The sequence below is a fragment of the Coffea arabica genome, chromosome 2c, assembly GCF_036785885.1.
Source record: "Coffea arabica cultivar ET-39 chromosome 2c, Coffea Arabica ET-39 HiFi, whole genome shotgun sequence".
Lineage (NCBI taxonomy): Eukaryota > Viridiplantae > Streptophyta > Magnoliopsida > Gentianales > Rubiaceae > Coffea > Coffea arabica.
In genome coordinates, this window is record NC_092312.1 from 2,633,565 (window position 1) to 2,649,842 (window position 16,278).

A 16,278-nucleotide genomic window follows, 5' to 3' on the forward strand; every position below is an offset into this window, starting at 1 on the left:
ATTACACTAAAAACAAAGCCAAACCAAGTGAAATTACACATAAAACAACACTCAACTTACTAAACACATTACTAAAAACAACAGTTTCCATAAACTCAACAGCACTCTCTTAGTCATTGTTACTACCAGTGCTGTCAAAAGAGGGCGATCGGGGCAAAAACAACAGTTCCTCAGCTACATCGAACTTGATTCTCGAAGCTATAAGTTCTAACATCGGCAACCTCCTCCCAACAACCAATCCGCTATCTAGCACAAGTCCCCACTCTCGCTCACTATACAAAACCCTAAACAAATCACAAATCTCATTCTTCAGCATCAGATGAGTAACTTGAGACTGAGCTACAGGTTCAGCAGGACAATTCCGACAAGAATTTCGCATAGGATAAGCACTAGCAGAACCAATACTCAGCCTACTGAGCTCCTCCTCTAACTCTGGACATAGATCTTGGATTGTAGAAAATACTCGATCATTATGTGCCATATATCCACCTGCAAATCAACCAAGACTGATAAATACTCACTCACTAGACCAAGTTAAACTAACTAGCCCACATTTATATACCATGCAACCACATACTTCCTCAACAGTAGACCCCACACGAGCTTCTTATATGTATAGAACAAAAACGGTATATATACATATGAAGCATAAACAATATCTCACTTCCACATCATACCATATAATATAAAAAATACAAATGCTATCCAAACATTTAACAAACAACGAATTAAAAATACCACAAAATTCAAAATAAAAACCCATTAAAAAAATAAAAAATACATTAAAAATTATATATAAATACATTAAAAAATAAAATAACGCTAAAACTACCAAACAATCTGAAAATAGAATATGCATAAAAAAACTTTTAAAATTTCACTAACAAATATAAAAACTACGATAATAACCATATTCCATAAACAAACTTTATGAAAAACTCCCAAAAACCTACTAACACATCAAATAATCCATCGATTTTTAAACACGCCAACCTGGTGCCCGCGCATTGCGCGGGATAGCTTACCTAGTACTTTAGATACGAATGACTAAAATGATGGGTGGGCAATTGCCGTCCGTATGCACAGGTTTTATTATTATTATTTTTTTTTTTTTTTTTGGGTTTGGAAGCACTTGAAGGGTTATTATACCATAATGCTACAGCATATCCTGTATCCTAGATTTAAAATCAACGATGGATATGGGTACTAAACATGCAGCTCTTGAAACCACCAAACAAAGATAACAAAAAGAAAAAGAAAAGCTGAGATTGCCCATTATTGAAAAAGTTTGTTGGATCATAGAATCTGAAAATGAAGCTTTGCAGCAGCTCAGAGTCCTTTTGGTTTCCTTTTAGTGATGCACGCTATAGATGGAGCAGCATTTTCTACTTTCTTGAAAACAGACAGGCATATTAAACGATCGACTTTTGGATTTAGGAGATGCGTACTTATATATATATATATATACTCGCACATGGTATCAGAGACTAGATTCCCTCTAAATCAATCATATTATTGTTCACAAATTAACATTGGACAACATTCTATGGAAGCCAAAGTTCAGGAAATTAACAAGATTCGTGGCCGCTCTAATTTCACCATGGACGCTGTCAAATATTTATACAAGTAGAAGAACTGCAGATTGCAGAAAACCGGTTGGATTTTTTACCCGCAACAAAGAATTGTAGATTAAGAATGAGGGACTTTTCTAGTGGAGTGGTCCCAAATGGTAGCGACAGGAAAGCGCCCAATTGTAACGAGCAGCAACCATTGTCATCAGATTAGAGAGGAAATCAGAAGGTCAGAATTCGGCGTGCTTCTTGCAGTAGCATGAGATAATCAGGTTGATAACTAATGCCTTCTTCAGGGCTACAAATTTATTGGGATTTTCTGAGCACATTGGAAAGATCACTACCCGAGCTTCATTAAGATCAGTAACTGTACTACAGTACGAAGTATGTTATGATAACAACACATGAAGAACAACTAAACACATATCTACTCTTCTTTAATACCTTTCAAGAATTTCACCACATGAAGCATTGTAGGACGTTTTGTAGGATTATCAGACAGGCATGATGCAGCAATCTGCAAAGTCTGAAGCATCATTTGCTTTGAATCTGCGTCAAGCGCCACCGGGTCAAGCACTTCTGCAGCCTGACCACTTCTGATTTTCATGAAAACCCAACCGACCAAATTCCCGCCTTCAATGTCCTTGAAATCAGGCCCTGTTGGCTCCTTCCCCGTAACCAATTCAAGCAAAATCACACCGAAGCTATAAACGTCCCCCCTTGTTGTTGACTTCCAGCTCTGGCCGTACTCTGGAGGAATATACCCAAATGTACCAGCAACATCGGTACTTACATGACTCTCATACGCGCTGATCAATCTTGCTAAACCAAAATCTGCAACTTTCGGCTCAAAATCTTCATTGAGTAGGATATTACTGGCTTTAATATCCCTGTGAATTATGTGAGGAGTAAAACCATGATGAAGAAATGCTATCCCCCGTGCAGCACCTACAGCAATTTTGTACCGTTTCTTCCAATCTAGCAACTCAAGAGTCCCACTTCGATTTCTCAGCCAAAGGTCTAAGCTGCCATTGCTCATATACTCATAGACAAGCACCTTTTCCTCGCCATAAGAGCAGTACCCAAGTAATGGCACCAGATTTCGATGCTTTACCTTTCCTAAAGTCTCCATTTCTGCCAAAAATTCCCGTTGACCCTGTGTTTTATTTTCGTTGAGCTTCTTAACTGCCACTATCTTTCCACAAGGCAATGTTGCTTTGTAAACGGTTCCAAACCCACCATCACCAATTATATTAGTCTTGCAAAAGTTGTTGGTGGCTTCAAGAATATCAACTATTGTCAGTTTGAGGAGCGGCTGCTCAAACATAGCAATGTTAATGCTTAGAGGCTCTTTTGATCGGCTGCTACTCAAGAAACATAGATGCTGATCTGTAGAACTATTCAATTTGCTATCCTCAGCATACTCTGGATCATTTTTCCTGGTACTCCTATTAATCCATGCCTGTCGCACAACAGCCACAGAAAGACCAATTAACATAGCTATGACAATAACTGTTACCAGCCCCCAAATATTTAGCAGTGGCCATCTCCTCCCAAACCTTTTGATATGGCATTCGAGGCTCGCAGTTCCTCCACACAGATCCTTGTTCCCATCAAGCAAAAGTTTTGATCGATTTTGGCAAATTCCATTTTCAGGGACAGGGCCCACCAATCTATTGTCTGTGAAATTCGAAGAAATCAAATTGCCTAACCCACATATTCTTTCAGGAATTTGCCCAGAAAGTTTGTTGCTTGAGAGATCCAAATCCTCAAGTTGCAGGAGATTGCCAAGCTCGGAGGGTATTTCTCCAGTAAAATCATTTCTGTGAAGATCTAATGATGTCAGATACGACATACTCCCAATTGATCTTGGGAGCAGACCATCAAGGTGATTATCACTTAAATTCAGGATTTCTATTCTCCACTGCATGGAGTTAGATAAAAGACTGTCCAAATGACCTGTAAGACTATTTTTCTGAGCATACAGGCCCACAAGGTCAACCATTTCCGAAATGGATGAAGGAAGCTCACCATTGAGCTCATTTGAGCTCAAGTCCAAGTGAGTAAGCCCATTCAAATTCCCAAAACTGGAAGGCACCGAACCGGATAGCTTATTACCAGTCAAATTTAGCTTGACCAGGCCACTCAATTGACCAAGGCTTTCAGGAATTTCTCCTGTGAGCTGATTATTCCCGAGATAGAAGCCCTGTAACTTCAACGACTCACCAAATTCCTCAGGAATACCACCTGTAAGTAAATTCCCAGATAAATCTAAAGTTGTGAGATTCGTTAAACCAGCAAGCGATCTGGGAATCTCGCCAGAGAGGATGTTGTTGCTGAGCAAAAGGTCCACCAAAACCACACAGTTTCCAAGTTCTGCAGGTATAGAACCAGACAACATATTGTTTGACAGATCATAAACTCCATGGTGCTGAACAAAGCTCGAATCTGGAATACTAACATGATGGAAATACTTGGACTTTTTCATAGGAATAATCCCAGAAAGATCATTGTAAGAAAGAACCAAGCATTGAAGTTGAGGCAAATCAGCTAAATCCTCCGGAATTGAACCATTAATCCTGTTTCTACCTAAGTCCAATGTCGTAAGAGCAGTGCAATTCCCAATCTCACTGGGAATCCTCCCATCAAGCAAATTGGAATTCAAATTCAAGACAGAGAGAGCAGTTAAGTTTCCAATCTCCCTTGGAATGAATCCTTTTAACTGATTGTTAGCTAGAACAAGCCTCTGAAGTGAAATTGCATTACCAATTTCCCCTGGAAGAGTGCCCTCTAAGAAATTGTTTGCTGCAGAGAATTCCATCAGATTCATAGAATTCCACAAACTCACCGGAATAGGACCCGTAAGGTTATTGGAATCCAATTCAAGAACCATTAGAGGAAGCCGTGAAAGATAGTCTGGTATTGAGCCCACAATTTGATTATCCACCAAAATCAGCTGAGTTAGATTAGTACACTTGACAAAAGCATCTTCAATGGTCCCAGTAAGAAAATTGCTATCAAGATCAATCTCCAAAAGCGCAACAGCATTGCAAAGTTCACCTGGAATTCGGCCTGTCAACAAATTATTACTAAGACTAATGTGAGTAAGCATTGTACAATTCCCAATCTCAGCCGGAATTTTCCCCGAAAAATGATTATTCGAGAGTAAGAGAGCATCAATCTGAGTCCATCTGCCAAGCCAAGAAGGTAAAGGACCAGAAAGCTGATTCTTTTCCGCCGCAAATGAGACCATGCTCAATTCTGCAAGCTCTTCTGGCAAAGGCCCGGAGAGTGAGTTGAAAGAAAGCATTAAAGTTTTCAAATTTCTGCAGTTTCCAAGTTCAGGGGGTATTGAACCATTCAGCTCGGTGTAGACCAAGTTTATTATAGACAAATTTAGAAGCTTCCCTATCGATTTTGGGATTGAAGACTTTAAAGGGTTGTAGGAAAGATCAAGCTTACTCAAGGACCTAAGCTTGGAGAACGTTTCGGGCAATGGCCCGCTGAAAGAACAAGAGGGTGAAAAGAAAATTTGAAGGTTGGAAAGTTCACCGATTTCTGGCGGTAACTCACCGGAAAAATGGTTGATGCCGAGGTAAAGGTCTGTGAGGTTTGTTAGCCTGCCAATTTCCGGGGGAATGTGGCCGGAGAGAGAGTTGTTTGAAAAGTCTAAAGAGGTTAAAGACTGAAGATTTGAGAAGAGAGTTGGTGAAAGAGAACCTGAGAGAAGGTTATTGCCAATGGCTAATACTTGCAGGCGGGATAGATTGGCAATCTGGGTTGGGACATTCCCTGTGAGTCCATTGCCGGAGAGGTCCAGAGAACGAAGCTTGGCCAAGTTTCCGAGCTCCGGGGGAATGACACCAGTGAAGAGGTTGGGACCGAGGGTGAGGACTTCAAGACGAGTCAACTCACCCAGTTGGCTTGGTAACTCGCCGAACAACAGATTACCGCCAAAGTCTAAGACTTTGAGCCTCTGAAGCGAAGCAATTTGGGGTGAGATTTCTCCGTAGAACAAGTTGGACGAGAAGTCAAGTACAATGAGGCTGGTGAGGTTGAAAATAGAGAGAGATAGTGGTCCTCTGAGCGAGCAACCCGGAAGAACGAGAGAGATAACTCGGCCGTTTTGGCAATACACACCCTGCCAACGACAATGTGAAGTGGCAAGTGTCCATGAAGTCAAAAGCTGCGGATTTTCAAGAGAATCCTTGAAAGAAATTAAGCTTAATGTGTCGGGGTCAAGCTCTGTTTGCTGTACAATGGCTCTGGAGCCCAAGAAACTGAGGTGCAAGAGGAGGGAAACAGAGCCCAGAAGCCTGAAGGCGAAGGTCATTGCTGTTGTTGGTGGCATGTAGAGAGAAGAATAATAATGAAAAAGTGGTAGGCGCAGGGCAGGGGGGTCACAATCTTAACATGAGGCTGGCTGATGCTGCTGTAAATGAACTCCCAGACGAGATGACTGTCCGCTTCACTACTTATTTTTTGCAGTCTTTCTTTTGACACATAGATGGCAACTTGGCAAGAGAGAGAGAGGGAGAGAGAGAGAGATGAAGAAATGCAAATTTGTTATTGGGAAGAGGAAGAGAGTCGGGGTGACGAGGAATTTCAAATGGCTTTTCGATTACCAACATTTCGGGTGCAATGTGGGGGGCCAGGAGATTTCTGGGGCCCACCACGCAGACATCTGAAGTCGTCTGAAGTCTGAACTCTGAAGAAGAAAGGAGAGGATTCGATTTTCTCAGATAATACCAGTAAGGGTGTGAATTGAAATTAAAATCGGTAATTCGAAACTTTAAAATTAAAATTTTTTAAAATTTTGGTATCAAAATTTTTTATTAAATTTGATTTTGAATTCACCAATTTCGAATTCGTTTTGAATTTAATTCCTAATTTGGTAAATTTCGATTTTACCGAATTCATAAATATAAAATTTATTATAATTATTATATAAATATTATATTACATATATATAAAAAATATTTTATATATGTGTGAAAATGAAATTGAAATAGGAATTCCGATTTCACCGAATTCATTAATATAAAAATTATTATAAATGTTATAATATATTATATATATATGAAAAACAGATTTGAAATCCAAATAGGAATTCTGAATTCCGATTTCGATTTCGATTTGAAAAATCTCATTACCGAATTCGATCAATTCGAAATCGGATATTCCGATTTCCATTCCGAATTACTGAATTCGAAATTCGAAATTAAATTTGAATTCAGTCGGTAAATCGGAATTTTTCGCTTTTACACACCCCTAGCTCCAAGTCCCCGAGCCCATGCTTCATACCCCGCCCATGCTTCATACCCCGCGGCGCAGGGTGCAAATTAATCAAATTACTCGAGACCGCTTCGTAGTTTGATCAAATTTTCGAGTTCAAGTTGGAGCCATTTTTTAAAATAATTCAGTTGGAGTTGGAGCCTTATCAAGTAGCATATTTATAATATAATTTTTAATTATTTATTATAAAATTTACTAAAAAACTAATTTGAAAGCTTGATTAGAGTCGATTGAATTTGAGCTCGAATTCAAACTCGACGAGTTCGAACTCAAGTGTTTTTACTCGAGTCAAACTCGAAAAATGTACTATTCAAATTCAATTCGACTCAATAACAGCTTTATAGAGGTGTACACCATGCATTAAGTACTAAATACTAATACTACAAACGAATTTCAGTCTAGGAACAGCATCTGGTTTGACGAAAAGGCCCTGAGAACTGGATGCAAATAGATTATGAAGAAAATGAGAAGCGATGGTTAACAGGCTACTCCTGAAAGGGTACAATTGAGTCAAGTTGAGTTAAAAAATTTGGATTCGAACTCGAACTCGACATTGTCAGTTTGAGCTCAAATTTGAGCACAATTTTGTTTTCCCTTACACGAATTCATGCAAATCGTGTCTAACTGAATTTAAGAAATATAATTTATATTTTTTTATAATTTTAAACAATAGACAAATTTGACATTGCATACTAACAAATAATATATGTATGTGTGTGTGAAACTCAATTGAGATCGATTAAACTCGACAAACTTTTGAACTTTACATATTAGACTCAAATTCGACTCATCAAGCAGCTGAAGCCACTCCAACTTGAGTTCTAATTCGATTAACGCGAGTTCAACCTTGAGTTTAACTGATCAAATTTGTGATTATTCGATTAAATTAGATTCATTTGCACCTAGATACTCGGACTTGTACGTAGTGGTATTTCTGTCCTTCGATTGAAATACTTCACTAGGGTCTGGGGGTAGAGATTTTTTGACGGGACGACGAGAGAGTAACATTAGAAAGGGCCTGGCGGCCCTGATAGCACCCGCTGTCTCTCCATAGGAAACAAACAAAAAGATTCGGAATTCTTTTCCACCGGGGCATCCATGGCCTCACTCACAAAATTACAAAGTTGTAAACTGCTTCCCCATGTCACTTTTCTTATCCTCTTGGACGTTTTTTCTTGTCATGTACTAGGAGTTTAGGACCTTGCTTGATAATCCCAATATGAATGCTCAACCGTTGCTTACGCAAGGGAATGGGGGAAGGCCCTTAGTTTTCCCTTCGCTTCCCCCTCTTTTGGAAGCAATACTTCATCGTTCATAAGGAAATCAGTGGAACAATGGCTATGGCATAATTGTTTCACCCTGTGTGAGTTCTCTTTTGTTTTTTATTTGATTCTTATTCAGGCAATTCGACACTTCAGGGGACTAAAATTCTACTAACGGTAGCAAATTCACATCTCATCTCATCTCATCTCTTTCCCAGGGAGAGCATAGTACTAGGGCATTCATTAAAGGAGAAAGAAATTGAACGTAATTCTGTATGTTCAGAGGGCTAATAGTATTGTATCCAAGCAATGCATTAGTATCCAAGTCAACAATCCTCCTGTAATACTCGCCATTTGTTATAATTAGCAGCCCACATCACACTCAGAAATACAGTGCTCCATCAATTTTAGTGTATCAATTTCAGTAAAACTTCGCTTGTCAATTAAGTGGCAGTGTAACAGCTGTGGAGAGACGATAGCTGTTTGTTTGTCCATGATGTTACCGTATCCCCTATTGTATCTTGCCCTGCAATAATTAAATGAAATGGGGTTTGGAGTGATAGCCACACTTGGGTTTTTTTTGGTACTTAATTTGGTCCGTCAGTGAGCTGATTCCAGCCTTCGATGAAACAGTGCTAGAATGTGGCAAATTTTACAGAAACAGCATGGTGTTTAATTTCTTGGAGAAATTTACTTCAACACGTTTTACTGAAAACAGAAAATGTACGTAGAAGGATTGTGAGTTGTGAATATGACTGCATAACCAAGGGAAGCAATTGCTACTTTTAACCCTATTGAGTTTTTAGCACTGCCCACACTTACTACGCTACACAGAACCCACCCCACCACCGCGCTGGTTTCTTGTTTCTCATGAGCTGATGCTTTGCTTTCGTTATGTCATCTTAATGCCGTTCCTGTTTAGGAATGAAGGCAAAGTGGCAATAATGATGACTAATTGGTGATCGATGAGAGGAGTACTCCCATCCCAGCGGAGACCCAAGCTTGCCTTTACTACACCTACTTTGCTTGATCCTATATATGCATATAATTTCTTAACATAAACCTCTTAGAAGGATGCATATGATCAAATTGGGATTTGAAATCTAACTTTGAAATTTGAATTCATTTAAGTTATTGAATTGTTGATACATTTGAGTGTATATCACATTAAGTGATAAGTAACTATTAAATGATACATTAAATATACATCATTTAATTAATTCAGATGTTCAATTTAAATATACATTAAATATATATTGAATTTATTTTGTCTATTGAATTATTAATATATTTGAGTATATATCACATTAAATAATAAGTGAATAGTTTAGAACTTCTTTTTTAGAGCAAATTTTGTCTAGAAAATTCAATACCATTTAATTAATTCAAATACGCATTTAAGCATGTTAAAATTTGAATTCATTAAATTTAAATATTGAATTAAATTATCAAACAGGACCTTAGACACTTGTATATGATATTAGAAGCACAATTTCCCACAACGAACGCCTTCTAGTCTTGAGCTAAATCTTTGGGCAGCAACTGGATTGGTTTTTTTTTTTTTGCCGGAAACGATAAACCTAATCTATCATACACTAAGGGGAAGGGGGCGGGCCTAAGGAGGCCCAGGAATAAGTCGGAGGGGACTGAACCACCACTGGACCAGACGGGTGCACAGCACACCTGCCTGAATTTTTTTGAGACAAGCTACTGAAATGTGGTATTTTTTGTAGCAACCGGATTGTTACTTGAGCCCGATTGTGGAGGATGAACTATTTCCAGCTGAATGGTCTAACAGGAACCATAAATTAAAAAAAAAAAAAACTTTATCTGTTTGAGGGCCTTAGCATTTGAGGCCCATAGAGAGGGTTCAACAACTGAAACACTTTGTTCCAATTCGAGTGAGGCCCAGTCCAGAAAACATAGCAACTCACATCCCTCGACGGACTAAGTCCAGTACATTCTTGTTCATAGTGTATGCCGTGCCCAATGACCGAAGACTTACCATTTGGGCGGTGGCGACGGTGATGGCATCGGCCCAAAGCACATTATCACCCACCCCTTGATGTCGGAAATTGTATAGCTGCAAATGAACAATTGTAGCCAAAAAAAAAAAGGTAGAAATTTATACAAAAACGATAAGAATGAAAAGAACAGAGCATCCTTGTAATAATGAAAAAGTTGAAGAGGGGTAATTTGAAACATGAATTCAGTAGACAGCTCTTTAATCTATTTACCGGGGGGGGGGGGAATTTGGAGAGAAAATAAAATGGATCATGAAAGCAAGTTGGATCCTTCCTTTTTGTTTGGGTCACAAAGCAAGAAAGAAAGAGGAGGAATAGAAGGGGTTTAAGGTCTGTCGGAAGCTTGAAACTTTTCTTCCCAAGAGCGAGAAGAAAGCGAAGGAAGGAAAACGGTTTGATCGGACTTTTTCAAAATAGTAGTAGTATCAACTTTGCTCTTGAAAGGGTGAGATGGATCCCAAACAAAAATGGTTCTTACGTGAGATAACTTGTTACAGAATCTTTTCTTTCCATATGTGTCTCGATTTCAAGCAATGAATAACTACTCCTATATATATATTTTTTATCATCACAGAAAGTATTCTTTCGAACTAATTTTTCTGTGTCTGTGCACCCGCCTCCGAAATACACAAGACAGTAGAAAGAATTGAAACGCGACCACACGATGTTAAGACCTAATGAATCAACTCCAACACCAGCTAAGCCGACCCCGAGGGGCAAACTACTATTTCATTCCACTAAAAATTTCACTCAAATCCTTTTTCTCTCTCCTGAGCTGGCAAACTAGGCCTTTACGTGTCATCACTCACCAGCAAATGAATTGAACTCATGTCCGCCCTTTTTTACTGACAGTTGTACGGGAGAATAATATATAAGTACAAGCATTGCGAGATATATAAAGTAAGTAAAGGTTGCAAATCTCAGTAATCGACAAAAATACAGAACTCTCCGTTACAGGGTATTTAGGGGATCTTTACTTTTTAGCAGCAGGTCTCTGTGGAGGTTCTATCCCACATCAACTATGGGGGGTTAGTTTATAAGTCCCTCGATGCCTTCAAAAGTTGTCGGCTTTTGAAGATTATTCGAAAATTTCGATTTATATGCTAAAAGTCTGAGTTCTATCAGAAATTGATAAAAAAAAAAAAAGTAAAGGTTGCAAATAGTAACTACCTTCGACCGAGGAAGAGAATTTCGGAGATGCATTTTGAAAATCACACTTCTGTACAGCTATTTGGTGCTCGATGCATAGTTGCTGGCTGTCGAACGTCTAGGAAGAGGACACATGATCCATTTGACTCCAAAGTGAAACGAGTTGATTGGTGAAACGTGTCAATGCCCAAAGCGAGTCAACACACGTGATTAGGACTGACTGCTTAGTGCTTGACAAAGAATTTAGAGACAGCTTTGCACACGATTCCAATCTCCAACTTAAACGACGTGCAAATTGGAAACAAAAGAAAAGAAAAAAAGAGAAGTTTGTGCTATTCAAGTTTCTGTGCTTAAACGCGGCACATTTTGAAGACAAAAAAAATGTTCTATTAAATTAATTGAACGTTCTTGTTATCTCTTTCTTTCTAGAGCACTGAAAAGAATTGGATAACAGGGAACCTGAGACGCAGGTTGGTTGAATCAGACACCGTCGCCTATGGACTATGGAGATGGGGCGGGGACCCATCGGCCACTTCTGCCGTAGACTACTGTCCTTACAGCTAAATGCAATTGGCGAAGAACGGATTCGTTTGTTGGTATCGTCCGACAGCACCTATATATAGTAGGGGATAATTTCAAAAACCTCCCTGAGATTTCTAACAATTTCACTCACCTCCTTTTAGGTTTGAATAATTACGGTAACATCCCTTCATGTAGTAAACTAACTATAATATCCTTCATTTAAAAATAATTCCTACAAAAAAAAAAAACCTACAACTATAATTAGTTTTTCATTTTAAAACAATAGCTACCACATAAAATAAACTCTTATTATTTCTTTTCGACTCTCTCTCCTACCATTTTCTTCCTACATCTCATAATCCATTATTTTTTTTACAATTGCCATCCACATAATTATCTAATATATCTCGAATCCTCATTATTATGGAAATAGATCCTCTCTCCTTTTTTCTGTTTTTCTTTTTTTTTTGTAAGTATTATTGAATTGAAATTGCCAAATGACAAGTTGCCAAATTAGATTTGTTGTCATACTAAATGAAGATGAAAAAGATGGCGATAATACAGAGTACATATGAGAAAACAAAAGTGATAGCTAAAAAGGGAACATAAATTGAGAAAGGTTACGTTATTATACCAATTGGATAAAAAAGAATTTTGGAATATAAAAATTGCAATTAGATTTGCCTAAAGACATGAGAAGTGGTTTCTAGTGTTGTTTTTGGTTGCTTCACGTTGATATTCTTAGTGGGTGAGATTATTTTAACATCAACAATATTGCCGCCATTTAGATTGAATTTGAAAAGCGACATTGATCAATTCAAACACTGAATTTAAGTAGAAAAAATGGGATAAAGGTTAGGTTGAATGCAAACTTTAATTGTCATAGTTGATTTGCATAGGAAACTTTGGGGCGACAACAGTAAACTGCCAAATTTGTGAGAATATAGATATTAAGTTAAAGTGATTTATTGAGTTCGTTAGAATGATAGTTATGTTGTTTACAATAGTTACAATGTAGAAGAAGTTTATTAGTGAGTTTTTTTACCTTTTTAAGTAATGAAGGGGTATTTTAGAATTTTGGAAAACAAATTTAACATATTAGATCTATATTGCTACTGTAATGCTAATTATAGGAGAGGCAAGTATAATTTTTTAAACTAGAGAGGAGCTTACTGAAATAATCAGAAACTTTAGGGGAAGTTTCTTAAATTATCCAATATAGTAGAGGTAGGAAGTCTTCTGACATAAGAAGTCGACACGTAAGGTAAATTGTTAATGCAATTGAGTTTGTGGGCCAAAAATGCACAAAGCATGATAGAAAGACCCATTAATTCAATTGGACACCAAGCATGAAACACTCAGTTCGTTTCAATTATTTTTGTTGTATTCCAAATAATCTCCGATCCAAACATGCCCACCAAGCCGGTGAAGAAGAAGAACGTAACATAACAGCTTCTTCCTTAACCTCGTTGGCCGCCAGCGATTCGCATAAAACTTTAAGGTTATCTCCGGAATTTGGATTCCTTTCCAGTGCGCAACGACACATGGCAATCGCTAATGCTGCATATGCGAGTCATTGTATAATGGGCACCGGGTGCTCTCTCTGTCGTGAAAATTCCCAGGAAAACGATTTGCAAGCTTTGTCGTGGTTGTTGATTGAATATACGATGTGATTTGTAAACAACACACATATACCCATGGAATTTACACTTGGACCCTGATTTCTCAACTAGAGTATTATGTAAAGTAGTAAACGCGTAAAAAACTAAAAATGGCGAGTCATCGACCTTGAACAAAGGTAGAATTCAGGCACTCGCAAATGACAAGTAATGCTCGTTCAATGTTACATAAAGAACGGCCGGGTGCCGGGCGGTGTGTACAATCAGGGAAGATTCTTGATGATCTTTAAAACCATCTGCGATGTGTACGTGAATGCATATTGTCTGAAAGAGGAACGGCTTCCCTCAAAGCGATGCACTAGAGTTGTGGAGCTTAGATTTTTTATTGTACGGTGCCACGCGATTTCCTTGGGTTTGACTTGGCAACAATCTAAGTATCATGAGTTTATTGGTTATAACAAAGAATCTCACGAAGCTAACAGGAATTGGATCACCTAGTCATGATGATGATTAGCACGTTATTAGATGTTAATGCTAATAAAATCTGGAATTCCAAGGGAATGCCTCAGTGTAGTTGCTTTCTTCGGCCTGTCTTAATCGAATGAAGAGTTAAGTGCACCTTCCGATCGAAGTTGTTGATAAGATATTTTTTTGGGTTTTCCGGTCAGGTGTACTGAGAGAGGCACCACAAAAGCCTAATTCCCATTTGTCCATGATATCGTATTAAAATCAGAAAAAAAAAAAAGCAAGTATTCTTCATTCCAATTGAGCCAATAAGCTGAAGCCATCATAGATTCTCTGCAGGAGGCCCCGACCATTTTATCAATGATGCATCATCTATCAATGACAATAATAAAAAGGAGTTCAAACTCTGAGTGGAACCGGGGAACTGTTGAAGCAACAAAATTAATTGCAGGCGGTACTCGGCTTTCCATTTTAAACAAGACTTTGTCTGAATTCGAAAGTTGTTTCGTTTTGAGCCGTATATAAAAACTCAATCCCTTTTTTCTTTTGCTATATGTAGAATTTGCACAACTATTCATGGAATGCTGAAATGTGCCGGAATCTTGAAAACTTGTAAGCCAAGCCCTCCGCTTTCAAGTACGTCATTCATCTATAAAAGGCCATAGGATCATGGTAAAGACTCGCGATCGACATACCTTATATAGTCTGTCTACTTTTAATTAGCAGTGCTACTTCGTTTTCTGCTAGCTTCGACATGTCGAGGCTCCTGGAACCACTTGCTGTGGGGAGAGTTATAGGAGAGGTGGTAGACAGCTTCACTCCAAGCGTGAAAATGAACATTACTTACAATGGGAACAAGCAAGTGTGCAACGGGCACGAGCTCATGCCTGCTGTCATTGTTGCTAAACCTCGGGTGGAGGTTGGTGGCCAAGACATGCGTGATGCTTTTACCCTCGTACGTATATGTCCTTCTTATGCCCCCCCCCCCCCCCCCAATTTTCCTTACGTATGTGTCCTAGCTAGCTGCATTGTGCTCTCTTATTTGCTTCTGATCTTTCTTGCCTCTTTTGTGCATTTCTTGAAGATCATGACCGACCCCGATGTTCCTGGCCCTAGTGATCCATATTTGAGGGAACATCTTCATTGGTTAGTAACGTTTTTATTTCACAGTTCTTTTTTTCTCTCTCTCTCTCTTCGTTTCGAACAATATATATAACTTCCTTATTTTATGTGTAGTGCTTTACATGCATCGATCTCTTATTTTGTAGGATTGTTACCGACATTCCTGGAACCACTGACACCTCTTTTGGTAAGTTTTTCAGACCAAAACATTTTGCGCAGATCAGTATTTTGGCTCTTTTATTCGTACTGATGGCTCAATGAGAGGAGGGAGAGGTAGGTTATAGGTAGGTGGTTAAAATAGTTTAACTTGGCATGATTTTGATCCAACAACAACAACAACTACTACTACAACAGGAAGAGAAATCGCGAGCTACGAGACCCCTAAGCCAGTCATCGGCATCCATCGCTATGTGTTTATCCTGTACAAGCAGAAGGCACGCCAGGCGGTGAAGCCACCAGCTACTAGAGACCAATTCAATACCAGAAGCTTCGCTGAAGAGAATGGGTTGGGATCACCCGTGGCTGCTCTCTACTTCAACGCCCAAAGAGAAACAGCAGCAAGAAGAAGATGAGATGAGAGCAGCAGAGCTTCATTTGAAGGTCCCCCCCCCCTCTCCCTCAGAGTCAGCAGGCAAATCATTCTTATGTTATTCCATAGGCCATGCTCCTATGCTACATATATATATATAATATATATACATAAACCTTTCCACTCACTGGGGAAGCATCACTGGGAGTACTTATTGTTGAAGAAGAATTTGGGTGTCAGATTTTCTACAGTAATAGTACCAATTAACAAAAGTCATCCTCACCTTTGGCGCTTTGTTATTACCATAATTCAACTGAACTCCCTTCCCCTTATTAATGCACAACTATTGATGCTATTTACATGTGGGAAAAGGCTACCATCACCGTTGGGATGATCATCGGGATCTCTGCAACTTAATTTTTTTTTATTACCAAAGCCCAAAGACTTTTTCGACAAATTTACTAACCCTTAATCCCGTGAGAACCCCAAAAGCCGGTATCCTTTGAGGTCTCACAGGGAACTAATAAACCCACCCAAACCCCCCCCTCCCCCCCCCCCGAACTCCGATGTGGGACAAAGCCTCCACAAACGGAGGAAGCCTGCTACTAGGCCCAACTGGCACCCGACCCCCCCCAGAGGCTGCAGTCTCTGCAACTTAATTGGAGTTGCAATATTGTGGTTCCTCCAAAAAAAAAATATATATATTGCAATGTGGTCCCC

At 38.9% G+C, this 16,278-nt stretch overlaps 2 protein-coding genes across 2 annotated transcripts; one reads left to right on the forward strand and one right to left on the reverse strand.

Annotated features, from left to right (window-relative positions):
• Positions 1 to 1,492: 1,492 nt before the first annotated feature.
• LOC113725061 (uncharacterized) lies at positions 1,493 to 6,070 on the reverse strand. The gene has a single exon (XM_027248033.2). The coding sequence runs from the start codon at positions 5,920 to 5,922 to the stop codon at positions 1,999 to 2,001; it is 3,924 nt and encodes a 1,307-aa protein (XP_027103834.1). The 5' UTR covers positions 5,923 to 6,070; the 3' UTR covers positions 1,493 to 1,998.
• An 8,518-nt stretch (positions 6,071 to 14,588) lies between these two features.
• Positions 14,589 to 15,830, forward strand: LOC113720923 (CEN-like protein 1). The gene is made up of 4 exons (XM_027245511.2): positions 14,589 to 14,862; positions 14,992 to 15,053; positions 15,176 to 15,216; positions 15,384 to 15,830. The coding sequence occupies exons 1-4, from the start codon at positions 14,662 to 14,664 to the stop codon at positions 15,599 to 15,601; spliced, it is 522 nt and encodes a 173-aa protein (XP_027101312.1). The 5' UTR covers positions 14,589 to 14,661; the 3' UTR covers positions 15,602 to 15,830.
• Positions 15,831 to 16,278: the final 448 nt, after the last annotated feature.